Here is a 24,779-nt window from a genome sequence, read left to right as displayed (position 1 = left end):
CATAGACTCACGGTTGGTAGCTGTGATCGCGGACTATAAGCGCGGGGACGGTGTATTCTGTGATGTTATCATCGTCCGACTCCCAGCCATCACGTCGCTCGATTTCCCACGTCAGGGCAAAGGGATGAACACGGCCGACCATGAAGAACCATTGCTCGGTCCATTCCGAGGAGATTATCTGTTGGTTGTATATGGAAATATTAAGGCTGAAGAAGATGCAGGTCGATGGATTGCCAGTATCTGACCGGATTGCTGCATACCCGGAGTCGACAGCCATGAGGGCGTGGGAAGGAAGACCTCGCTAGGGTTTCTGCGTTGAGCCCTTTGACACGATGCTCATTCTGGTAGGCGAACCTAGCCGGGCAGCCGGGCTGGACAAAGGCCATCATGGACATGTCGGCGCCAGCATTTTTCTGGCTGTCAAGAGGTTGCCGCGGGAAGGACGAGGTATCGACGTTGAGCTGGGAGGCCGACATCGTGAGAACATGGCAGATGTAGTCACCGTGGAAGTGTAAATGAGGGGTTACGCAGAGTGGAGGTGGGCATCCTATAAAGCAGGTTTTCTTGCTGCTCGAAAGAGGGCTCGCGGCTAGGGTCGGGGAGACTTAAGAGTCAGAGAATGCTACCTAGGTGATAGATCAGAAGCGGGGGTATGCGGGAATGAGCTGGCGAGGTTCTTGAACAGTCTCGACCATCTGGTTCTATGGTCGTGAGTGAAGTAGGAGCCGGGGTTGGAAGTTGAGTAGGGGTGATGGCTATGTCGCGAGAAGTTGGAGGTCGGCGAACAGTAAGGTTAGTGTGGGTAAGTCTGCGGAGAAAGAAAGTCCAGCAGTACCCTTCGGTGTCATCGTTGCATGGAGTAGATAGCAAAGGCGACAATAACGAATGAGAGTGAAGGAAAGAAAGAGGTTATGGTAGTATTGCAGGGGTCCCTTTTTGACGGTCGTCGGTAGTTGGATGGGCATTGCGTGCGGCTGAGCGAGGCGGGTGCCGACCGTGTCGAGTCCACTATTGGGACACGGTGAAGTCGGATATAGGGGACGACCTGAGGAGGAGGATGCGAGTTGGTCACGAGAACTCCAAGAGGGTTTGCAAGTCGAGACTCCGGTGGCTAGCGACTACAAGAGGACAGGCAGGGGGATCCTGGCTGTCGCTTTAGCATGAAGGCCGTTGATGCGACGTTGGTGGTGGCGAGGGAGCAAACCTAGCCGGGTAGTCCGGTTGCACGAGGGACACCGTGGACATGTTATCGCCGGCAGCCTTTTGGCTGTTGCTCGACGAGGTGGAGTGGCAGATATTGATGGAGCAACTGATGCGCAAGGTGGGTGGGACGGCGTTGGAAGGGCCGGAGAGTATGGTTGGAAGTGTGCGGCGGGCGGTTGGCGCGGCCACCCCATGTGCCGGAGGTCGGCAGTAGCCAGGATTCGCTGGAGTGCGCAAAGAGAGCACGGCGATGGAAGGGCCGCCTTTGGCAAAGCTGGGGTAGCAGGTCGCACGTGGAGACCAGCCGAGGGTCGGGACGGTGGACGCACATAGGGAGGGTAAATGGGGATTACAAAGGGTAGTAGTATTGCATCGCTTCGGTACCATAGGCAAGCATTATAAGGGAAGAAATGCCACGGCCATGAGAGTAGTGATCGTTAGGAAGCTTCCCACTCGGAAAGAAATAGTGTACGCCAAGAAGCGAGATTATCCAAGTGGAAGTGCTCCGAGCCAAAACTTTCTAGCCTGTTGCCAATCCACGCTAGTCGACGTCGAGGAGGCAGTAGCATGGCGGACAGTCCTGCAGGGAAGCTAGGCGAGGCGGCCGCTCACCGTGGAGCCTGTTCGTTGTCAGTCGAGGATGGAGAAGAGGGTAGGAACGGGGGAGTGCCTGTTTCGGGGTGCGGAGATGATACAGGGCAACTCCGAGAAGGGGCACGGAGCACGGGAGACAAGGTTGGGGCGGTTCGGGAGATACAGATCAGTGGCGAATGAAGCATTAACGTTCCGGCTGATTCAGCCTAAGCAGTCTGCGGTCGAAGAAACCGCATGGAGAAAGCATGCAGAGGCGATCGCAAAGTCACTGCCGAGAAGACCGCCGCGAGGCGGTTTGCGGTCAAGCAGAGCACGGAAGTCCCGTAATTTGGTCAGCAGCGGAAATTCCGCGCAACGTCAGTCACCGAGTCCGCTTCCGAGGTTCGTGTTGCCTACAGAACGTGGAGACCAGGGGGCAGTGGGCTCTAACAGTCCACCCCTTCATCGGCCGTTTTTGCCCCAGGAGAGGGGTCCTGAAGGTGACGGGCAGGGAGATAAGGCGGCGACCGGCGGTGTCCCGGGTGTTCGTTCGAAAAAGGGACCGACGGTCCGACCTATCCAGCCCAAGGATACGACTTTCCAAGACCTAAGACGAACGGCGCAATTTGCAGCATCGATTGCATGGGGTTTGCCCAAGCTCCGTCGGGGACCGGTTCGGCGGCCAAGGGCACAGGTGGGTGTGGACGATGGCGCAGCAGAGGCAGCGGACGGCTCGCTGCGCGGACAGAGGCAGTCCCGGAGGCGTGAGAAGAGAGCCCGTCTTCCTAGCCGGGATGGGCGCCCGATAAAACAGGTCCGAAGTGGAATCGGAAGGCATAGGAGACGGGAGCTGCAGGCCGAAGACCTGGCGAGTGTGCTGCGCTTTTTGGAGGAAGACTTTGCCTTGAAGGAGAGATTGTCTAACGATCAGACGTGGTGCACGCCAATACCGCTCGAGAGGAAGGTGTCGACGGTGCGAGACTTCTATCAGGCGTTCCACGATGCGAGCACGTTGCCGATACGGACCTGCATGGCAGCTACCGCAAGTGTACGAGAGGAGAGTTGAGGAGATTACATGGGATCATTGGCTGTCAAGTTGCGTACCAAAGGGCGGCCGCTCACCATTTTCATGCCGGAGTTGCTTTCCTGAGGGCGAGTCCGTGTCGGTGTGCGCCGAGTGTGGCCGATGCCTGGCGCGCAGGAGCCTGTCGCCGGCGATCCACCTTCACAGTCGCCTTGGCTGCGAGCACATGTTCCCCGATGAGCTCAAGGGACTGACGCCGGTCGAAGAGAAGCTCATCTCGCTGAACTCATGTTACGGGTTTGTCACGAGATATAGCATTCCGGGCGGGCAGAGGCAGAGCGTGAAGTATCCGAGGCATGTCAGGGCCACATCACGGTGTTTCCGAACAATGTGCAGGAGCTGGCCACAAAGTGCTCCCGCACCCCTTTTGCAAGCACTGGACGAGATCCACATCTCGTGGCAGGGCGCGGAGAAGCCGGCACCGAGCGACCTGTCGAGTCTCTTGTCGGTGAGGCGGCGGGTGGTCGAGAGGGCCCTTGTCTGGCTGAAGCGGAACAACCCCCACTACGCCGAGATCGAGATCGACGCGGCGGAGATGGAGAGCTGGGGAGACTCGATACACGGGGTACCGTCGTCGGTGTGCGATCGTATGGAGCGGAACGAGCCGTCTGGGTGGGAGAAAGCGCGGACGGCGCACGTTGTGCCGCCCACGGAACGCGCCGTGGACGAGGAGGGCCGGTGGAGATCGAGGAGCTCTTCGCCCTGCTCAACCAAGGACAAGAAGCCGGCGGCCAGGTGAAGGTCACGGGCCCAACGGAGAAGGCGCGGTTCGCGATGGAAGTGACGCCTGCCCCGACCAGAACGTTCCAGCGATCAACGAGGTGACGTCTTCTGGCATGTTCGCGCTCGACGGACCGCCAGACGTCGCGGACGTGGAGAAGCTGCAGTTTGCCTGTGACGCTGTTGGTGAAGGTGCCGACGACGGCCGTGCCCGAGAGCGTGGGTCGGGTCCCTAGCCGGGGGTTCGGGGCGTGGCGACGGTGGTTGTGAGCCATACATCCGGGTTTCGCGGGGGTGAGTTTACCGATTCCTTTGAGGCGTCCTTCTTGCCAGGACGTTCCCGACCCTGTTCCCATTTGGCGTTGGGGACCAAGGCTGGTTGAAGAGACCATGGTCGACGCGGGAAGGTCACGGCCAACTTGCGAGGCAGGGCTGTCGAGGCAGAGGCGGCCGCGGAGACCCCGTATCGTCTCGAAGCTTGAACCTTCAGGCGTGGGCCGAGATCGTGCTCCGGCGCCATGGTGGTCGATTTGCACTGCACCACATCTTCGCATTTCTCGTCTTCAACATGGGGTGCGGTCGAGGAACCGCCGGGTCAGCATGTTGAGTGTGGGAGGAAGAACTTCCGCAAGGTAGAGCGCATCGTGCGTTCGATGACCACAGAAAGGCTAGCGGCGGCGAGGGTCGAGTTGGAGAGCTCGGGTAAGACGACCGATGGTGACGTGAAGGAGCTTCTCAGGAGCCTCTCGCTTTACGGCCACCGGCAGCCCATGTCGAGAGAGGTCCGTCTCAATATGCGGCGGAAAATCCAGTCGCTCATCGTCGGATATGGCGTGCCGGCCATCTGGTTCACCATCAACCCGAACGACATTACGAACCCGGTGAAGCTGCGACTGGCGGCATACCGCACACGCGATCCCGACGCGGCCGAGGAGTTCTTAGAAGGCCTTGGGGATGCGTATAAGCGGGCACGGCTGGCGATATCGGATCCCATGAGCTCGGCCGTGTTCTTCCACCGCGAGATGAAGCTGTTCTTCGATCATTACGTGAAGGTCGGTGAAGAGTCGGTATTCGGGCGCATCGGCAAGTACTATGGCGCCGTGGAGACGAACGAACGAGGGCGCTTCATGTTCACGGCTTGCTCTGGCTGCACGGGAACGCGCATCTCAGCTCGATGCTTGCCGACATCCACGGGGAGGATCAGGCGGCGTATCGCGAGCGAATCGTCCGATACATCGATAGCGTCTTCTCAGAGGTAAGAATGCCTACCTAAGATGTGCCACCGGGAGCCTGAAGTACTCTTCTGATGGCCAAGTGGGGCCGGGTTGACGTGCAAGGCAGGATCTGACCAGGAAAGTTTTTGCGCCGTGCAAGCGGAGCGATCTGTGACGGGCGGTATTGGTTCCTGCTGGACAACGCCGCGCAGTTCTCGGCCGCGTTTATCGAGGAGGCCAACTTCTGTGCCGGCGCGACGCAGGTGCACACGCATAGCCCGACCTGTGTGAAGTATTCCTTGGGCAAAGGAGGGCGGAAAGGGGACCTCTGCCGGTTCAAGGCGCCATGGAGGTTAGTCGACAAGACCGCCCTCACGGCAGACGGGGTGCTGCAGATCCGGAGGACACACAGCATGGTCAATCGATGGAACGAGGCTATTGCTGTCGGGCTCCGGCACAACCATGATATTTCCTTCATTGCGACGCAGCGCAAGACAATGGCCTCATCTATTATGTCACGAACTACGCGACCAAGGTGGAGGACCCGGTGTGGAAGCGTGTGGCGGCCGCGGCCGAGCTCCTGGCCGCCTCAACAGGTGATGGCACGGCCAACGGAGGGCGGGACGGTGGCGGAGACGCTGCCACCGATGACCCTGTCAAGGGAACAGGACGCGACAGTTCCTGATGAGAGTGGCGAACCGCGTGTTCACGGAGCGTCCGCTATCACAGGTCGAGGTCGTCGCTCACCTTCTCGGATATCCGGCCGAGTTCACCGACAGCAGCGCGTGGGCGTACCTGAACTGTTCTCTGCTGTACTGGGAAGTCTTTCGGCGATGGCGGCATCTCCGAGAAGCCAGTGGCGCTGCGGCTATGGATGACACCTTGATGAGTCGGTCGTCGTCGAAGAAGAAGGCCTGAGAATCTCCCACGTCGAGGCGTACCAGCACCGGGAGAGCTGCTGAAAGGCCTATGCCTGTATGACTACATATCGATCGTCAGACTGAAACGCATCGGCAACGACGAGAGCTGGGCGGCTTGGGGGGAGATGTCTTTCGAGGATGGATGGGCGCCGGGACGACGCTGGGTTCAGGTGCTCAGGCGGCCGGGCAAGCACGCTACCGTCTGCCTCGACGGCTACCTGAGCAAGGACTTCACCTACGATGACGAGTCGTGCTACCGGAGGTGTGTATGGCAACTGCTCTGTCAGCGGGCATTATCGGAGAGGCTAACCCACCCCTGAAGGGCAGCCGTGCAGCATCTTGCGCTGTTCGTGCCGTGGAGTCCTTCCTGGGCGAAGGAACAGGTGAGATCAACAGCATCTGGGCGCGGGCTCGATACGCTATGGCCCTGAGAATATCATGTCTCGTCGACAACGTGCAGCTGCTTCGACGATTCGCCGAAGACGCAAAACGCGACGCCAAGCAATGGGCAGCCTCGTCCGGCGATGGCGACCCGACGGTCGCACACGTCGAGGAGGGTGGAGCAGGCGAGGCGGGCGCGGAGTCTGCAGCGACATATCAGCCCAACAGCATCGGAGACGCAACGCGGCTCATCGACGTCGTCCGAGGTGCAGTGGGAGCGAATCAGGTGACGGCCAAGTCGCCGGAGCTCATGGCAATGATACAGCAGCTCTGTCGGTTTCAGCATCGGCGCTGCGCTCGACGGCCGAGCTCGAGGCCACGGCGCTGATCGAACGAGGGAGAGGCGGTTAAGCATGCCAGGGCGGGTATTTTCCGGGGCCGCACTACCGCCGCAGGATCAGGTCAAGGCTATCAAGTCGCAGCAGGTAAGTGCCTCGAAGGAGAGGGAGAGGATGATCCAAGGGATACAAAGCACGCCCGCCGCCTGGGAAAGCGATCGCCGCGCAGCGTTGCGAAGGGTGATGACCGGTTTCGGGGAGGACGAGATCGAAATGACGATGGCCGACTCCGACGAGACCGCTATCGACGCAGGGGCGGGAATGGACGTTCAGTTTGGCCCATCAACCTCCTTCCTCGCGGCGGGCAAGGTGTTGGCAACACGGCTGACGCTGAACAAGAGGCAGTCCATCGCTTTTCTGATAATATGCCGCCAGCTCGATTTGATGCAGCAGACCGCCGGGGCGATGCCTGCCAGCTGCGCCAGTTCGTCGGTGGCGAGGGCGGTACCGGCAAGTCGCGAATCATCGAGGCACTCGTCGAGCTGTTCAGTAAAAGAGCCTTTCGAATCGTCTGCTGATCACGGCGACGTCGGGGACTGCGGCGGCGCGGATCAACGGCATCACGATCCACCCGCCTGCGGGTTCACTAAAGACCAAGGGGCGGGGCGCGAACATGGTCAAAGACCTTGACGGTGCGGCTGCCGAAACAGGCGGAGCGGTTCATCCACGGCCAGTCTCGAATGGATTGGCAGGAGAAGGATGTGCTCGTCATCGACGAGGTGAGCATGCTCGGGGCGCGGACGCTGCACGCCGTGAACGAGCGGCTTCGCCGGCTTCGCGGATCGCGGCAAGATTTCGGGGGGATCCCCATCGTCCTCTTCTGCGGAGATTTTCAGCAGTTCCGGCCGGTCCAAGAGAGGTCGATCGTCCTGCCTAGCGCGGCCATCTCGTGGGACGTAGACAACTCGTTCAAGGCCGAGCAGCGTCACCAGCACGACAAAGCGCACGCACTGTGGAAGAGGTTCACGACGGTCGTCATGCTGGACGAGCAGATGCGCGCCGCCGGCGACCCGGAGCTGCAGAGGCTGCTGAAGCGGATCCGTCTAGGCGTGCAGGATCGGACGGATCTAAACCTCCTCAACTCAAGGTGCTACCGGGAGGGAAGGCGGATCCCTTGGGAGACGGGCATCACCGTGGTGACGCCGCTCAATAGGAATCGGTGGAACCTGAACATGGAGGCGAGCCTGGCGTTCCGGGTCCAGCAGCGGTCGACGATGCGCATTTTCATCTCCGAGCACAAGTGGAAGGAGGAGCTGCCGACGGAGGAAGAGGCGATCATGATACTCAACCAGGGCGACGATAGCGCGATCCCGGTGCCGGCCGTCTTCATGTTCGTGGCCGGGATGCCCATCGTCGTGAACCACAACACCCACCAGGGGCTGAAGCTAGTGAACGGCGCGAGCTACTCGGCGGTGGAGGTCATTGTCGACAAGGCGTACCCGGGGCATCGGATCTCGGCCGATATGACGATCCACTTCGGCCGCCGGCGGGGATCATTCTCGAATCGGAGACGACGAGATATCTCCACTTCGTCGGGATGCCGCCGGGCACGATCTTGTTGACACCCATGACCGTTAAGATACAGTGCCAGCGAAAAAGGCCGTGGCAACGCAACGACGTCAGCCGAAAGGGTTTGCCGTGCGCAGCAGCGTTCGCGTGCACGGACTACAAGGTGCAGGGCAAAACGCTGGAGCGCGTGGCCTCGAGCTGCGAGGACACGGACGACGAAGATGGATGGAACGGTGGTGCCTCGCAGTGCGACCCGTACGGCCTGTACGTGCAGCTATCGCGCTGCCGAACTCTAGACGGCATCATGCTCGTGTCCAAGGTGCGGGACAGAGACTTGGTGGGCAACCGGGTCCCGAGGAGATGACTGCCGCACAGGCCAGGCTCGAGGTACTGAGCGAGAGGACCGTTGAGGAGGCGTTGCGCTGGCTGGACGGTGATGCTGAAGAGTCAAGGCGGCCGCGCTAGGTGACGCGATGAAGAGTTCGGCAGGCGGGAAGAGTCGGCAGGCGGCAGACAGGTGGGAGGCGCCTAGTGGTGGATAAGGCACGCGAAAAGGCAACAGAAGCCGGGGAAGGGCAGCGACCAACGAGGAGGGAGGCAAGGAGGACCAATCACAAGGGACCAATCAAGGGGCGGAGAACTTTGGGGGAGAGGGCGGGGTCAGCGGGGCACGTTAGAAGGCCTTTCGTTCCTCAAGGCAAACGCCCTTCGGGCTGAATGATCCAAGTGGCGGAACCCCGGTCGGGGAGTTATGATATACCCGTTATGTCACCGTATAAAGGCGGGGTGCCAGGTAGCCTCTAACCTATCTGTCATCTCTAGGGTAGGAGGCAGGCTGGCTCGTCAATATTTATGCGAAGCAGTTGAGATGCCAATACATTCGCTTCTTTCCGTTGTAATTAAGCATACTGGTAAGCGTCTAAACACAAGCTTTGCTAAGAGCTTCCGCCTGTTATTGACTTTATTATGCTATCAAAACATGTTGCTAAGTTATCGTTTCTGGTCGAGAAAACCCATTATACCGGATGTTGCCCTGCCAATTTGTTCAAGTTTGTCAGTCGGGTTACAGTCCAAAGCGCAGATTGAGCCTCGGCCACACTTCTACGGCCCCAGCTACACCAATCATTAGCTTCATAGGTCGATGCACCGCAAGCCTTCTGATGCTCTTCTCGTCGAGGCTCAACTGAGGATCTCCACCGCCGTTGCGTACGCAAATTGGATGCCGACGTTAGGAACACTGGGGCGTGTCGCTTGGCTGGCACGAGATGAGCGCGAGACGAGCGCGAAGCGAGCACGTACGGAACAATTCGCGACGATGTTAAGTTTCGTTGTGCGCCGACGCTAAAAGGGATATGACCGATCATTGGCCGGCAAACTCAAATTAATTGGATTCTGTGGTCCAAACCAAATCACTAGGACTTCCTAGGGTGGTCAAAAGAGGAAGTTGTCCACCACAGAATGATCTGACCGGAGCTGCCACAAACAATCCGGTTTATCCCACCAATCCTGCTCTCCGCCAGATTCCCATGATCGCCACTCTTATTGTCTAGTGCAGTCCCTAGAGGATCATGTCCTCCATCGTGGATCACCTGAGGCTGGCACCTATATAGATGATTCTGACCTTATTAGTGGGACAGCGGCTTCCCCGTCACCGGCACCATCCTCTTCGCCTGTCCTTAGCGTCTACCGCCGAAAGACGTCTCCTATTTGGCAGTATTGTCGAAGAGAAGAAGGTAGGAGTATTCCGGCAGCTTGGGTTGATTCCAATGGAACGAAATGGTGGCATTGCCAGCCCTGCTTCGACAAGAAAAGAGCGAAGAAATACAATTACTGTGGTGGGTCGTCCGCCATCGTCAATCATTTGCGAAAGGAGCACAATATCATTATTTCTGGGCGGCAGGAGATCAGGCGGAAGTGACGCAAAGTCGCCTCGGAGACATCACCGCATTCCTGGCCAATGGAACTTTGTTCTCCACCAAGAAACGCAAGGCGACCGCAGAGGAAGATGCCTAGATCAAGCGACTCTCCGCGAACTGTACTGCCGTTATACAGTAGCTTGCAGCCTCTCATTTGCTCATGTTGAGCAGCCGGCCTTTCGCGACTTTATCCGGTATATCCGTCCGGCCGCCGATGATCTCCTCCCGAGGTCCGGCGACACGGTTAAAAATGACTTACAATGGGGCTACGACAACAAGAAGGAGTTTGTAAAGCGAGCTCTGCAGAATGCTCTCTCGTCAATCCACATTGTTCCAGACAATTGGACATCGCCGAATTGTTTGGGCGTAATAGGGTTTACAGTTCAATTCGTTACCGAAGATCATGGTCTGCAGTCCCTGGTGGTGAGGATAAAAGAATTGGAAGGACAGCACAGCGGCGAGAACATGGCAGAAGCCATCATGGAGTTCATACGAGAATATGGAATAGCGACAAAAGTTGGATACTTTATGATGGATAATGCCACCAACATGAATACCATGATCGACAAAGTCTCCGACGACTTGGAGCACGAGTTCGAAGTTTTCTACGATCCTCTTCCTCACCGACTTCGCTGTTTCGGCCACATCATTAACCTGGCCGTGATGGAGTTCCTCATAGGAAAGCGACCACCCACAGCAGATTCCTACCACGGACCGTCCGACGACGAAGTTAAGCAATGGAGAAAGCGAGGGGCGATAGGCAAATTGCATAATATCGTGGTCTACATCACCTGGACTCCCAGCGACTTCAGACATTCACTGGTCTCACTGACGGTCTACGGCTACGGCGCGACAATGACACTCGTTGGAATTCGTGGCATAGCATGGTTGAGTGGGCCTTAGAACAAAAGTCCGTCAAGGCATCACCATATTTTGTGCTCAAGAGCCTGCCCTGCAAGACGATGCTCTGACTTCCTCTGACTGGGTTACTTTGGCTGAAATTCACAAATTTCTCGAACCTTTTCACGACGCTACAATGGCCAACGAAGGCACCGGCAATTCCATCTCTGACGTTCTGCCAACCATGGACTATCTCTTGCATCACATTGAAGCGGCCAAGGAGGCCACTACCATCCCCCACTTGGCTACAATGATGGAGACGACATGGGCCAAATTAGCCGACTACTACGAATTGACGGAAGATTCGCCAGTCTATTCAGCAGCGACGGTATTAAATCCTTCCTCAAGTGGGCCTATATGGAGAAGACTTGGGACGACAAGAATGAATGGATTGAGAGAGCTAAAGCTCGGGTAGGGGAGCTCTGGAGGAGGCATACAAATCTACCACTCCCTGCCCTGTTCTTCGACCAGCTTCCGCACAAGAGCCAAGTGCAAGACGACCAAATGGGTACAAATGTGGATGAAAGAGCAAAAGGCTACGATTTTCAACATGGATGACGACGAGTACGAAGTGTATTGCCGCGAGCCTGTGGTGATGGTATCGGATCCGTTGAAATGGTGGTTAGAGTCAGCGCAGCGGCGACGGTTCCCTAACTTATCTTTGATGGCCATTGACCTTCTATCGATTGCGCCTATGTCTACTGAGACAGAGCGGCTCTTCTCCAAAGCCAAACTTTCGGTAACCGACCAGCGAGGATCTATGAACATAAGCACTACTACCGCAAACAGGTCGGATTTCTCAGCCTCCTGACCGATTCAAGCCCAGTCGGCAAGCAAAACTTTCTTTCCTGCTACCAGAAAGCACGCGAGCAAGCGCTCACTGTGTCAAACATCAAGGGTGGCTGGAAAGCGACGGGTTTGTGGCCGGTGTCGATGGCGAAGCCACTTTGAGCCCTCTTCTGCTGGAGAACAGCAACAGACGCAAAAGGAACGCGAAAAATGTGGCCAATGCATTCAATAGCCACTTACCCACCAGTGACTGGCAATCAGACACATCCCAGATTGCGTGGTCGACCCGAGGCGCTCGCAAGATCTGAAGGTTCAGGTAGTTCAATTCAACCAGCTAGACGACGACGTGCCCACGAAGAGATTGCTGTTCAGGAAGATCACAAAGGGTTTGACGAGAAGGATGGCCTTTAGCAAAAGCTCAATTGCAGATTCAGGCACTGGAAACACAATTGGCGGCCGTCAAGCCGAAAAAAAGGAAGAGGGTGGTCACGAGCCCGAATTCGAGGTTCGCCAATATTGAGGCAATACGACGGGCGCAGGAGGAGGTGAACGCAGCTGAGAATGAAGAATCTGATGAAACCGAAGCTGAGGTTTCAGAAATAGGTGACGATTGTATCGTAGTGCACGGTGGTGGGCAGTGAGAAGGGATTGAATTAATGGTGTTGAAAATGGTCGTGAATTTTTTGGGGTGCCCAAAACAGGGGGGTGCCCATTTCTATGTGCAGGGACTTATTGATCCTCGGGGGCACCTACGACTACGTGGCCGCTTATGGGTGCCAGGCGCACCGATCACGACAGAAGCAGCAGCCAAGGCAGCACCGCTAGAGCAGGAGTCGCTAAACGAATTACGGGCTCCTTAATCCAGAAGGTTCATGACCCATGTAGTAGGCCACCCGGGACGGAAGGGACGATAGAAGCCGTATCCAGGGACTTCTACTGGCCGCTAATGCAACAGCATATCCGACGTTTCTTGCGTAACTGCGATGTCTGCGGCCGTACGAAGATATGGCGTGAGCATAAAGGGGTCTACTTAGACCGCTACCCGTACCGGACCGCTTCTTCCGCCAGATACAGATGGACTTTATTACGGACCTCCCTTGCGAACGGTAACCGCTGCCTCTGGGTTATCAAGGACCGGCTAAGTAAGGAAGTTATACTCGAACCGATGCCAACGATGGAAGCGGAAGCATGTGCAGAGCGCTTTCTATGGTGCTTCGCCCGCTACCACTGGTGGCCCGACGCTATAACGAGCGATAGGGGCTCGAATTGGGTAGGCCGCTTTGGAGGCACATGCAAGTTACTGGGGATCGACCAGCAGCAGCACGGCGTACCACCCCAAACCGACGGAGGCCCTGAGAGGATGAACCAAGAAGTACAGGCATACCTCCGCGCCGTGATTAACCAGAACCAGAACGACTGGGATAAGTGGGTTCCCGCGGCTCAGATGGCGTTAAACGGTCGGGTCAATACCTCTATAGGGATGTCCCCATTCTTCGCTATACACGGCTATGAGCCGAAGTCACCAGTTCCCTCGTTACGGAAGCATATGCGGAAGAGTATCCTCAGCATTCGCCAGAAACCAGGGCAAAGAAATTTGTTACCAAACTACAACAGATTACGGACCTCTGCCAAGCATCAATGGCGACAGCTACGCAGCAACAAGAACGCTTCGCTAACAGACGACGGAACGCGGCAGAACGCTTCGAAGTAGGCGATAAGGTTTGGCTTGACTTACGGAACTACGCGTCAGAGCGACCTAAGAAGAAGTTCGACTGGCTGCACGCTAAGTATACGATAAGCAAGGTACTCGACCCGTACACGGTTGAACTAGCAGACCTCCCGAGGGGCTGCTATAATAGGTTCCACGTCGACCAACTCCGGAGAGCGGGGACGGACCCAATGCCTGGTCAGCAACGCACAGACGCTCAACCCCATCTATCCAAGTAGACGGGAGGCTCACCAAGTAGTAGAGGAAATACTATGCGCTAGGTGGAAGAGAACCGGCCGCGGCCGTAGGCGGAAGTCCTTGTACGCTGGCAAGGTTGGCAAGACCCGACCTGGACCTCTTTAGACAATATGCAACAGACAGCGGCCTTGGATAAGTACGAACAGAGATACGGCCCGGCTCTCGAAAACGATGGACCATACCAGCACCGACGAGTGGCAACGGAAGCACAGCCGGCCCAAATCCAGGGGCAAGTCGAAGGAATACAACCACAGCTGCAGATACAGGGCAAGAGAATACGCGGACCACTACGGGCTAGGACTAATGGCGACGCCCCGTCGATAGTAACGGCACCAGACCCTATAGACGACGGCCCTACGATCGTTGTAGAGGGGACCAGGAACAGGAAAAAGGGCACCAGCGCCAGAGAGGAGTAGGGGGCTAATGTAAGGGGCTACGCCCCGATGTGTAGATCTGGCATGGCCAGACTAGTCACGTGCGAGCGCCACGGACACGACTCCTAAAGGGAGCGATGTAGACACGTCTCCCCTTTACACTCTTTGTAGCTCAATTTACATCAATTACGCCCAGCACCTGTGCCAACAGTGCTGACCCCGTAACACAAACCACTGCAAAAAGACCTTAAAAGCGATGGCTGGAGAAGAGGATCAATGGATCCAGTAGGTTACGTTTGCCTTGAGGAACGAAAGGCCTCTTCTTATCGCGTTTGCCTTGAGGAACGAAAGGCCTCTTCTTATCGCGCGACCACCCAACCCAATTTTTTCCCCCCCAAACTCCCGTCCTCTGATTGGTCGGGTTCCTCCCTTTTGATTGGTCGGAAAGGAAATTATCATGGTTTGAAAGCTTCCCCGCAACCTCGACTGCTTACCGCTCCTTCCTCCGGCCTCCTTTTTTTCTGATGGAACGGCCCTGTTTCGTCCGCCCTCTCGGCCGCCTATCACTCCTAGCCGGGCCCTTTGCCTTTCTTTTGGGGTGTCTTGGAAGAAGACGTATAGAACTTGCCCCCGCCGAGGTTTTGTGAGAACGGTGGTTCTGCGGCTCGGGCCTAATGAGGAAATAGTTGGGCGTTCTATCTATTTATCCCCCCCCAGTCTCGTCTTGTCCCTCCCGCGGCCCCGGAGGTCATCGCCGAGCCAGCGTAGCGCCTCCCGACGGTCCTCTCACTGAGCCTCTCTAGCCGTGCCTGCGCCGCCGTCATCTCCTCGGGCACCCTGTTCCTACCAGGTCCCTCTCCCGCACCTCCGACACGAGCATGATGCCGTCGAGCGTCGGGCACCGCGATAGCTGCACGTATAGGCTATACGGGTCGCACGGCGACGGTACCGCGCGCCCGTCGACGGTCGTCGTCCTCGCCCCCCGGAGCTCCAGCGCCACGCGCTCCAGCGTCCCGCCCTGCACCTTGTAGTCGGTGCAGGCGAAGGCCGCGGCGCACGGCAGGCCCTCCGGCTAACGTCGTTCCGCTGCCACGGCCGCTTCCGCTGGGCCTGGATCTTGACGCTGATGGGCGTCAGCAGGATCGTCCCGGACGGCATCCCCACGAAGTGGAAATCCTTGGTCGTCTCCGAGGCCAGCACCATGCCGACCGGCGGCCCGAAGTGCATTGTCAGCTCCGCCGAGACCCGGTGGCCGGGGAAGGCCCGGTCGGGTATGACGTCGACCGCCGTGTACCCGGCCCCGTTCACTAGCTTCAGCCCTGGTGCGTGTTCTGGTTCACGACGACCGGCATGCCGGGCACGAAGAGGAAGACGGCCGGCACCGGAGTCGCGCTGTCGTCGCCCTGGCCTAGCATCAGCACCGCCTCCTCCTCCGTCGGCGTGCCGTCCCTCCACTTATGCTCGGAGACGAAGATGCGCGCCGCCGTCCGTTGCCGGGCCCGGAACGCGAGGGCCGCCTCTAGGTTGAGGTTCCAGCGATTCCTGTTAAGCGGCGTCACCACCGTCACCCCAGTCTCCCACGGTATCCGCCTGCCCGCCCGGTAGCACCTCGAGTTGAGGAGGTCAGGTCCGACCGGTCCTGCTCCCCCCGCCGGATCCGCCCGAGCAGCCGCCGTAGCTCCGGGTCGCCGGCGGCGCGCATCTGCTCGTCGAGCATGACGACCGTCGTAAACTTCCTCCATAGCGCGTGCGCCTTATCGTGCTGCCGCCGCCGCTCGGCCGCGAACGCGCCGTCCGCGTCCCACGGCACCGCCGCGCTCGGCAGCAGGATCGACCGCTCCTGCACCGGCCGGAACTGATGGAAGTCGCCGCAGAGGATGACTACCGGGATGCCGCCGAAGTCCCGCGGCGAGCCCGCAGCCGGCAGAGCTGCTCGTTCGCCGCGTGCAGCGTGCGCGCCCCGAGCATGCTGACCTCGTCGATCACCAGCACCTCCTTCTCCTGCCAGTCCATCCGCGACCGGCCGTCGACGAAGCGTTCGCCCTGTCCCGGCAGCCGCACCCCGTCTACCTCCTCGCCGACCCCGCCTGGCCGCCCTGGCCGACCAAGAGGCCGCAGGCCGAGTGCAGGGTGATGCCGTTGATCCGCGCCGCCGCCGTCCCCGATGTCGCCGTGATTAGTAGCTGGCTCGATAGGTCCTCTGGGCGAACAGCTCGACGAGCGCCTCAATGACGCGCGACTTGCCGGTACCGCCCTCGCCGCCGACGAATAGACAGAGCTGGCCGGCGTCGCCGCTGTCGCCGGCGTCGCCGCCCTGCCGGGCCTGATCGAGCTGGCGGCATATGATGAGGAGGGCGATCGACTGCTTCTCGTTAAGCGTTAGCCGGCCCGCTAGCTCCCTGCCGGCGGCGACAAACGAGCTCGACGGGCCGAGCCGCACACGCATCCCCGCGTCGGCGTCCGCTGCCGTCACCTCGACGTCGTCCTCGCCGAAGCCGCCCATCACCCCGCGTAGCGCCGCACCTCGGTCGGCCCCGGGCGCCGACGCCGCCGCGCCGCCCTGATTCCTTGGATCGCCCCCCCGCTCCCGCGCGGCGCTCCTCTGCTGCGACTTGATGGCTCTTACCTGCTCTTGCCGCGGCAGCGCCGCCCCGGAGAGGGTCGACCCCGCGAGGATTACCCGCCTCGGCCCCGCCTCGCCCGCCACCACCGTCGCATCGAGCTCGGCCGCCGACGAGCGCCGACTGCTGAAACCGGCAGAGCTGCTGCGTCATCGCCAGCAGCTCCGCCGACCGCGCCGTTACCTGGCCCGCGCCGGCGGCGTTCCGGACAACGTCGATGAGCCGCGCCGCGTCGCCTGCGCCGCCGGCGCGGTACACCTGCCCGCCCCTCGGCCGCCTCCTCCGCGCCCTCGTTGGCGCGTGCCGCCGCCGCCGGCTCGCCCTCCTCGGTCGTAGCGGCCCATTGCCTGGCGTCGCGCTTGGCGTCCTCCGCCGACCGCCGGAGCAGCTGTACGTTGTCCGCGAGCCGCGCGATCCTCGGCGCCAGCGCCGCCCGCCCCGCGCCCAGATGTCGTTGATGTCGCCCGTCTCCTCGCAGACGAATGCCTCCCACGGCACGAACAGCGCTAGATGCTGCACCGCCGCCCTTTGCACCGTTAGCCGGGCCACGGGCCGCGTCGCCGTCCGACGGTACGCCCTCGGCTTTGCTATACGTACCTCCGATGACATGACTCCTCGTCTTCCTCGCCGAACTCCTTACTGAGGTACCCGTCAGGCGTACGCTCGCCCCTTACCCGGCCGTCTGAGCACTTGCGCCCAGTCCTTCCCGGAGCCCAGCTCTCGTTAAAGGGTATCTCGCCCCAGGCCGCGCAGCCCTCGGCGCCTCCGCCATTCCGTTTCAGCCTTACGAGCGACGCGTAGTCGTAGAGACAGAGGCCCTAGGAGCCCGCCTCTATGCCGGTAGGCCTCGATGAAGGAGATCCTCGGCCCCGCCTCCTCGACGACGACCGTCTCGTCCGGCGCGTCGCTCGCCGTCGCCTCTACCCCGCTCGCCAGTCGGAGGTGCCGCCACTGGCGGAAGACGGCCCAGTAGAGCTGGTTCGTGTTCACGTACGCCCACGCCGCGCCGCTGCAAAACTCCGCGGGATACCCCAGGAGGTCGGCGATCACCTCGACCTGGGATAGCGGGCGCTCCGTGAAGATTCGGTTCGCCGCCTTTAGTAGGAACACCTCGTCTTGTTCCCCTTATAGGGTCCGCCGCGGCCTCCTCTCCGGCTCCGTTCCCGCTATCGTTGCGGTCGGCGCTGGGGATACTGCTCTCGCTGTCGGCTCTAAGGTCGGGAGTAACTCGGCCGCGGCGGCCACCCGCTTCCACGTAGGGTCCTCTACCTTAGTCGCATAGTTGGTGATGTAGTAGATCAGGGCCATGGTCTTGCGCTGCGTCGCGATGAACGAGATGTCGTGGTTGTGCCGCAGCCCTACCGCCATCGCCTTGTTCCACCGGTTCACCATGCTATGTGTCCGCCGGATCTCCAGCACGCCGTCCGCCGTGAGCGCCGTCCTCTCTACTAGCCTCCAGGGCGCCTTAAAACGGCAGAGGTCGCCCTTACGACCGGCCCCCGCGAGCGAGTACTTGACGCAGGTCGCGCTATGCGTGTGGACCTGCGTCGCGCCGGCGCAGAAGTTGGCCTCCTCGTCGAACGCGTCCGTTAAGCGCTCGACGTCGTCAAGCCACGACGACATGTGCGCCGTGATCGACCGCTCCGCCTGCACAGCGTGGTGCCCTTCTGCGTCTAGCTCCTACGGCCTAGGGTTAGTTTCGGCCCCTTTAGTCTGCGTTCGACGGAGCCGGGAGGCTACGCCTCTAGACGTCGTCCGCCTTACCTCGGAGAAGACGCTGTCTACGTAGCGGATTATTCGCTCCCGGTACGCTGCCTGCTCCTCGCCGCCGGCGCCGGCCAGCGCCTCGCCGAGGCGCGCATTGCCCTTTAGCCAGAGAAGCCCGTGGAGGTGGAGAGCACCTCGTTCGTTCGTCTCTACCGCCCCGTAGTACGCCCCGACGTGCCCGAACACCGACTCGTCCCCGACGTCGACGTAATGCTCGAAGAAGAGCTTTATCTCCCGGTGAAAGAAGACGGCCGCGCTCATCGGGTCCGCTATCGCCAGCCGCACCCGCTTATACGCAGTCCCTAGCTCTCTTAGGAAGGCCTCGGCCGCTTCGGGGTCGCGGGCGCGGTACGCCGCCAGCCGTAGCTTTACCGGGTTCGTAATATCGTTCGGGTTTAGCGTGAACCAAATGGCCGGCACCCCGTATCTGACGATGAGAGATAGTATCTTCTTCCGCATACTTAGGCGGCTCTCCCTCGACATCGGCTGCCGGTGGCCAAACACCGATAGGGACCGGAGGAGCCTTTACCCCGTCGTCGCCGGTCTTGCCCGTGGCCTCGAGCTCGACCTCGCCGCCTCGAGCCTCTGCGTCGTTAACGACTTTAGTAGACCCTCGACCTTTGCGAAGTTCTTCCTCGTTACGCCTAGCATACTGGCCTGGCGGTTCCTAGACCGCACCCCATATTAAACACTAGGAAGGCGAAGATGGGATGCGTCGCGAACCGGCCGCCGTGGCGCCGTAGCACGACGTCGGCCCATGCTTGGAGGTTCATGTTCCGGGTCGACGTGAGGCCCTCCGCGACCCGCTCCGCCTCGGCAGCCCGGCCCCGCCACCCGGTAGTCTCGCTTCCACGGGTAGCGGCCTCGTCGGCGAGCCTCGGCCCCACGCCAAAGGGAAATAGCGTCGGGAAGGTCTTGGCGAAGAAGGAGGCGTCCGCCGAGTCGGCGAACTCGTTGCCGCGCCGTACCTGGATATAGGGCTCGTACTTGTCGCCATCGCCGCCGCGCGCCGCCCCTCCGGCCGCCGTCCCCACCCACGTCCTCGGGCCTGCGCGGGCGCGCGCTCCGTCGGGCCCGACGGCGTCGCGGGCGAAGCGAATCTTCTCGGCGTCCGCCACCCCTGGCGGCCCGTCGAGCGGGAACATGCCGGACGACGTCACCTCGTTGATTACTTCCCCGCCCTCTTCGGGCCTAGCGCCGTCCTCTTCGTCGTCGCACGTGGGCCTGACGTCGCGACTCCTCTCCGCGGGATCCCGCCCCTGGCTTAACATGACGAGGATCTCCTCGATCTCGACCGCGCCCTCGTCGTCCATGGCCCGCTCCGTCGGCGGCACCACCTGCGCGGTCCGCGTCCTCTCCCGCGCTGACGGCTCGTTTCGCTCCAGGCGCTCGCATACCACCGACGGCACCCCGTGCGGCGGCGCCCCCCAGCTCTCCATCTCCGCCACGTCGATCTCGACCTCGCCGTAGAGCGGGTTGTTCTCCTTAAGCCAGACGAGCGCCCTCTCGACCGCCCGCCGCCTTACCGACAGGAGGCCCGACAGGTCGCGTGGCCCCGGCTTCTCGGCCCCCTGCCACGAGACATGGATCTCGTCCATAACCGGACTAGCGGGTGCGGGAGCACCTTGGTCACCAGCCCTGCACGTCATTCGGGAATACCGTGATATGGCCCTTGACGTGCCTCGGATACCTCACGCTCTGCCTCTGCCCGCCGGGGATGCTATACCTCGTCACGAAGCCGTAGCACGAGTTGAGCGAGATCAGCTTCTCCTCGACCGGCGTGAGGCCCTTGAGCTCGTCGGGGTACGCGTGCTCGCAGCCGAGCCGGCCGTGGAGGTGCATGCCAGGCGAAGCCCTCTCACGCCCGAGGCACCGCGCGCACTCTGCGCATACCGGCACCGCCCGGCCCTCGGGGAAGCAGCTTCGGCACGCGAATAGAGACCGGCCGCCCTCCGTGACGGGGCTCCGCCATGGCCACCTCCCACGCCATTTCCTTAGCTCCTCTCTTGACCGCTTCCGGTAACATACCTTGCAGGTCAAGACCGGTAGCGTGCCGGCGTCGTGGAACGCCCGGTAGAACCTCTGCACCGTTCGCACCTGCCTCGCGCGCGGCACCGGCATGCACCACGTCTGCTCGTCTGCGAGCCTCTCGCCCGCCGCGAACTCCTCCTCGAGGTGCTGCAGTACGCTGGCTAGGTCCTCGGCCTGCAGCCCTCCGTCTTGGGGTTTTCTGGCCCACCCGGACCCGGGAGCATTTCCTAAGGCCTGCCCGCCGGGGTGCGGCCTTCCTCTTCCGCTCTCCCCGGGCTGCCGATTCATTGTCCTGCCTGCGCCCCGTTAGCCGTCTTCATGCGCCTTGGCCTCGCTCTGCGACCGTACCGGCTTGTTGGCTGTCCGTGCTTCCGACGCTCGGTCCCGCCTCGGTGGGGGCGCCGCGTGGACTCCGCCTCAGAACCGGCCGAGCCCGTATGTGCCGCGGCGCCTGCTGGCCTCTAGGCGGGCCGCCCTCGCTCGGCGGCGGTGTGAGACCGGCTGCGATCGGTGTCGGCCGGGGCTGGATACGCCGCAACGCCTGCTGCCTTGCGTCGGCTTGGAGTCTCTGCTGCCTCGGTGGTCTTCCCCGCCTGCGCTTCGCGCCCTCGTCGACACTCGGCTGCGGCGTGGTGTGGCCGTTCCACCCTATTCCCATATCCGCTTCGCCCTGCCTAGGCTGGGCGATGTCGCCGCCGTTGGCAGTCGCACCTATCGGTCTCCAAGCGTCCCCGCCCGGACCGTCCTCGACCGGCGTCTCAAGGCGCCACGCGGTCCGTGGGCTTCCTGCGCCGGGCTCGCGCCCCCTGCTCCGCGCGGTCCCCTCCAGCAGCTGACTCCATCGCGATACTGGCTGCCACTACCTTTATAAACCTCTCATCTACCTCGTGCTGCTATGCCCTGACGTGGAGCCTCGTGAGTCGGACGTCGACGTATACGTCCTTTCCTGGGCTGCTCGTCTTGCGCTTATGTTGCTACTCGGCATGCAGCTTATGCGTAACGGACACTTTACATTTACAATGACCTATGTACTATATAGAGCTCCGTAGTACGTCTATAAGCATGCTGCTGCTCTTCACATTATACCGGCGCCGACTTTCCATTAAGCCTACCGGGAACTGCCTGCTGCTATCGCATGCAACGGCCTAGGCCGGTCTTTACATGTAAGTCGCTACGGCACCTTCCTCTTACTCGTGCTTTACATTCTACGCTCTCCTTGTTATCTGGAGCTATGTCGCTAAGCGCCTTGGTTCGAGGTTAGATGCTTGCATACTGGCTTTTAACCCCATGTCTTAAACGTGTCGCCAATGAAGCTGCCCTATTCTGTGACAATATGGCTTCCCGTATGTCGGTTGTCTTAAAAAACCCCTCTATCCCTAAGCAGACCGCCTTTTTGCCCTTTTCCCCTCGCTTCTCATAGCATTCTCTAGACAACGCTCTTTCCATGTTCTCCTAACCGCTAAAATTTTTCCCGTGTTTCCGTTAATATCTATGCTCGTGTTCTGTAAGGCGGCCCCTGGCCCTTCACTTCCCCGCCGGTTTCTTCCAACGATACAAAAATAGGAAGAGTTCCTGCTCCTATTCTGCCCCGCTTAAACGATTCAAAACGGCAGCGTCGCTCTTACGCTATACAACCTCGCCATGTCTTCGTCCCCGTCTTCGGCCGCCTCTCCGCCGCATCTGAAGAGGCCCTTAGTACTGGCAAGAGCGTCGACGGTGACATGTCTATGATGTTCTTCGCCCAGCCCGACTGCCCCTCGAGGTTCGCCCACTAAGACGAGCACCGCATCAAGAACCTTAACGCCGAAGGCTATCGCCCGTGTCTTCCTGCCCGTCCCCTCGTAGCTGCTCCCGGCCGAGTACGCGCCCCTCCGCGCGGAGCCGGATGCCGCCGACCCGGCTGTCTCTCTCTTCTTTAGCCTAGGTAAACCTCTCGATTTACGGCCAGCCGGTCGTCGACCCCGACCGGTCCGAGCATCGGTTCTTCGTTAACAGCCACGTCCACTCCCATGCCCTCCCCTGGGGGGTTCGAGTGCCGCGACGGTCTCCACGCCGGCCCGGGCGATACCGTCGTCTACAATTCCCACGCTCGTCGTCCGCGACCACGGCTACCATCCATGCCCCCCGCCCTGTATGCGTCTCCTCCCCTGCCGCGTCGCTGACTTCTCCTTCTGGCGTCCTCCCGCGCTCCTTGGCCTCCCGACGGCCACTTCCCTCGGCCCTCCGTCGTCTCCTTCCACGGCGTCGTCGCCGGCGCCGGCCTCTCCCTCTTGCGACGGGACCTCCAGCCCGGTCTCGACGCCGTCCGTCTCCGCTGCCGGCCGGGTAGTCGACCGTGTCTTCGTTCCTCAAGGCTTTTGTGCGCAACCCAGGGGGTTGCCTTACCTCGTTACCAATATGGGTCAATTCAGGCTCATAGCCACTTTCTTGTTACGTTATTCGCTACTATTTATTACGTATTCCCACCTCGCTGAGCCTTAGTCCAAAAGTAGTGGATGGGCGGCTCTTTGTCGCATAAGTTATCAAGCCTGCCTAGGATGATTACTCATGAAGTGGCGGTATTACTACGCAACGCAGGCAACAAGTCTTTCATTTGTGTATAAAGAGCTGCACAATTCCCTGCAGCTCGTTCACTCACTTCTTGTTCTTTAGATAATTCTCATCAATTGACTGATGCCATTCAGGTCGCTTTGCACAGCCGCTGTCGTGCCAGGTGTGGGCCGTAACTGTCTGACACTCTTTTTAATTTCCGAGAGCAACGGGCACAGAGCAAAAGTACGTTTATGGCCAGTGCGGTTGAGAGCACAGCTTAGTGAACACATCGACCCACGCTTTTTGCTGTCGGCGTCCTGTGTCAGCCCATGCCATGTGATGAGCGTCTATTTGCGGCCGTCTGCGGTCGTCATTGCACTTCCCGGCTACGAGATGACTTCGGCTTGCAAGATGTAGCCGTACTGCGGCAGAAGTCACCGACCTTCGGCAGGAAATGGCTTCCATAGCATAGGAATTGGAACAAAGGCAACAATTGGACCTTCGTCATAACGAGTTTCATCGTTGTAAGGTAAGCCAATGGCGTCGCGCGGCGCCTTCCCGCCTCTCTCCGAGTTCTCACCTGAATCGCTTGGCGGAAAGGTGTTTAGCTGAATTCGGACGGTCGCGCTTTTCTGCATGGTTCAGCGTATACATCTCAATTGAAGACATCCAGTTAAGTACTACATGACTCCTGGGCGGCATCTCGACACCGGACAGCATTACGCGTTCCGAATGGTGATCAAACCCTCTCCAGGTACTGTAGCAGTTCGAGGGGATAGCGTCAACTCATTTTGTCCAGAAACGAGCGGACAAACAGTCCATGAAACAGCTTCCAGGCATTGCAACCTCGGACGCTATCGGATCACTTGCGGCGCATGGCTTCCTTTAATTGGCCGTTCATCGTCACAGCTAATTTGTGTCGAAGCCGGTTCCTTTCACCCCAGCACCGTGCGGCTGTTACTCACCGAGACGATCGAGCTACAAAATTGTGCGTTCCTGCCTTATGTATCGCCGTGCTCGCCTCGCAACAATAGAAACACCACCCAGATTCCGCCGCTCAATCATGTCGCAGTCTGAGATCATTCAGGCCATTCTGGCTAGGAGGATCGCACCGCAATGGAAACATCGAGGGCAAAATGCACCCGCCAGGTTGTCGCAAACCGGTATCAGGAAGGTCTCGGGAAGCGGTATGATGTCGCGACCAGCGGATACTGGGTCCTCAAACGGGCCCAAGGACTGTGCGTCGCAGCCAATGACCTGCCAGGCTCCTTTCCCCTACGGGAATGGTCATGTTACGGGCGACATGTGGTATTGAAACACCCCTGTGCCTGGGGGCATTTACTGACGCGACCCAGTGGTGCCAGATAATGGCGAGTCTGGTTCTCTATAAACGAGGCTATCTAGGTAATCGTCCAGGTTGAAATGGTGAGCCTTAATGCCTGCTAACTTGTCTCATAGTTTGGAAGACCTGGTGATGCTCCAGGACTCTCAGTAAGTCATGACCCAATCACAGGAAACAGAGCGAAACGGAGAGTCTGAATAGCACTAGAATAAAGGAAACCCAGCGGATGTATGTTAACCACTGTGGTCAAGACTACGGCACCTAACAACACGCAAACAGAGTCAATGAGCTTTTGCAGAGCAAGGAGGAGTAAGCGCCCTCTCGCGCTCACTTGACACAGCCGTCTAACCTCGCCTGTAGTGAGAAATCTCAGGTACAAGAGGTTTGGAGTAGTATCATCCCTAGCAGCGGCTTCTTCAACACAGTGGACCTACCAACTTGCAGCTAGGAAAGTCCGGGAAATTGCGGAGCAACAGCCCAAACGGTCGTACGGAGGGATTAAAAGAGGTAGTGGTTTTCTTACTAACGATATAGACGAC

The 24,779-nt window shown here is 59.8% G+C and overlaps 3 protein-coding genes across 3 annotated transcripts; 2 read left to right on the top strand and 1 right to left on the bottom strand.

Moving 5' to 3' along the window:
* Window positions 1-4,098: 4,098 nt before the first annotated feature.
* HRG_11943 (ATP-dependent DNA helicase PIF1) lies at window positions 4,099-4,969 on the top strand (the record flags this gene model as incomplete). Its single annotated transcript, XM_044870413.1, has 2 exons — window positions 4,099-4,835; window positions 4,918-4,969. The coding sequence occupies 2 exons, from the start codon at window positions 4,099-4,101 to the stop codon at window positions 4,967-4,969; spliced, it is 789 nt and encodes a 262-aa protein (XP_044714498.1).
* Window positions 4,970-5,478: 509 nt separating this feature from the next.
* On the top strand, window positions 5,479-8,366 carry HRG_11942 (PIF1-like helicase domain-containing protein; the record flags this gene model as incomplete). Its single annotated transcript, XM_044870412.1, has 8 exons — window positions 5,479-5,683; window positions 5,739-5,976; window positions 6,037-6,097; window positions 6,175-6,427; window positions 6,516-6,937; window positions 7,144-8,024; window positions 8,079-8,124; window positions 8,172-8,366. The coding sequence occupies 8 exons, from the start codon at window positions 5,479-5,481 to the stop codon at window positions 8,364-8,366; spliced, it is 2,301 nt and encodes a 766-aa protein (XP_044714497.1).
* A 7,757-nt stretch (window positions 8,367-16,123) lies between these two features.
* Window positions 16,124-20,177, bottom strand: HRG_11941 (PIF1 protein; the record flags this gene model as incomplete). The annotated part of the gene is made up of 8 exons (XM_044870411.1): window positions 16,124-16,578; window positions 16,628-17,094; window positions 17,166-17,250; window positions 17,357-17,624; window positions 17,838-18,248; window positions 18,333-18,762; window positions 19,014-19,940; window positions 20,026-20,177. 8 exons carry the CDS (start codon window positions 20,175-20,177, stop codon window positions 16,124-16,126), a joined length of 3,195 nt encoding a protein of 1,064 aa, XP_044714496.1.
* Between the last annotated feature and the right edge of the window lie 4,602 nt (window positions 20,178-24,779).

This window comes from Hirsutella rhossiliensis (genome assembly GCF_020360975.1).
Source record: "Hirsutella rhossiliensis strain HR02 chromosome Unknown scaffold00029, whole genome shotgun sequence".
Taxonomy (NCBI): Eukaryota; Fungi; Ascomycota; class Sordariomycetes; order Hypocreales; family Ophiocordycipitaceae; genus Hirsutella; species Hirsutella rhossiliensis.
This window is presented reverse-complemented; position numbering and strand designations above follow the sequence as displayed.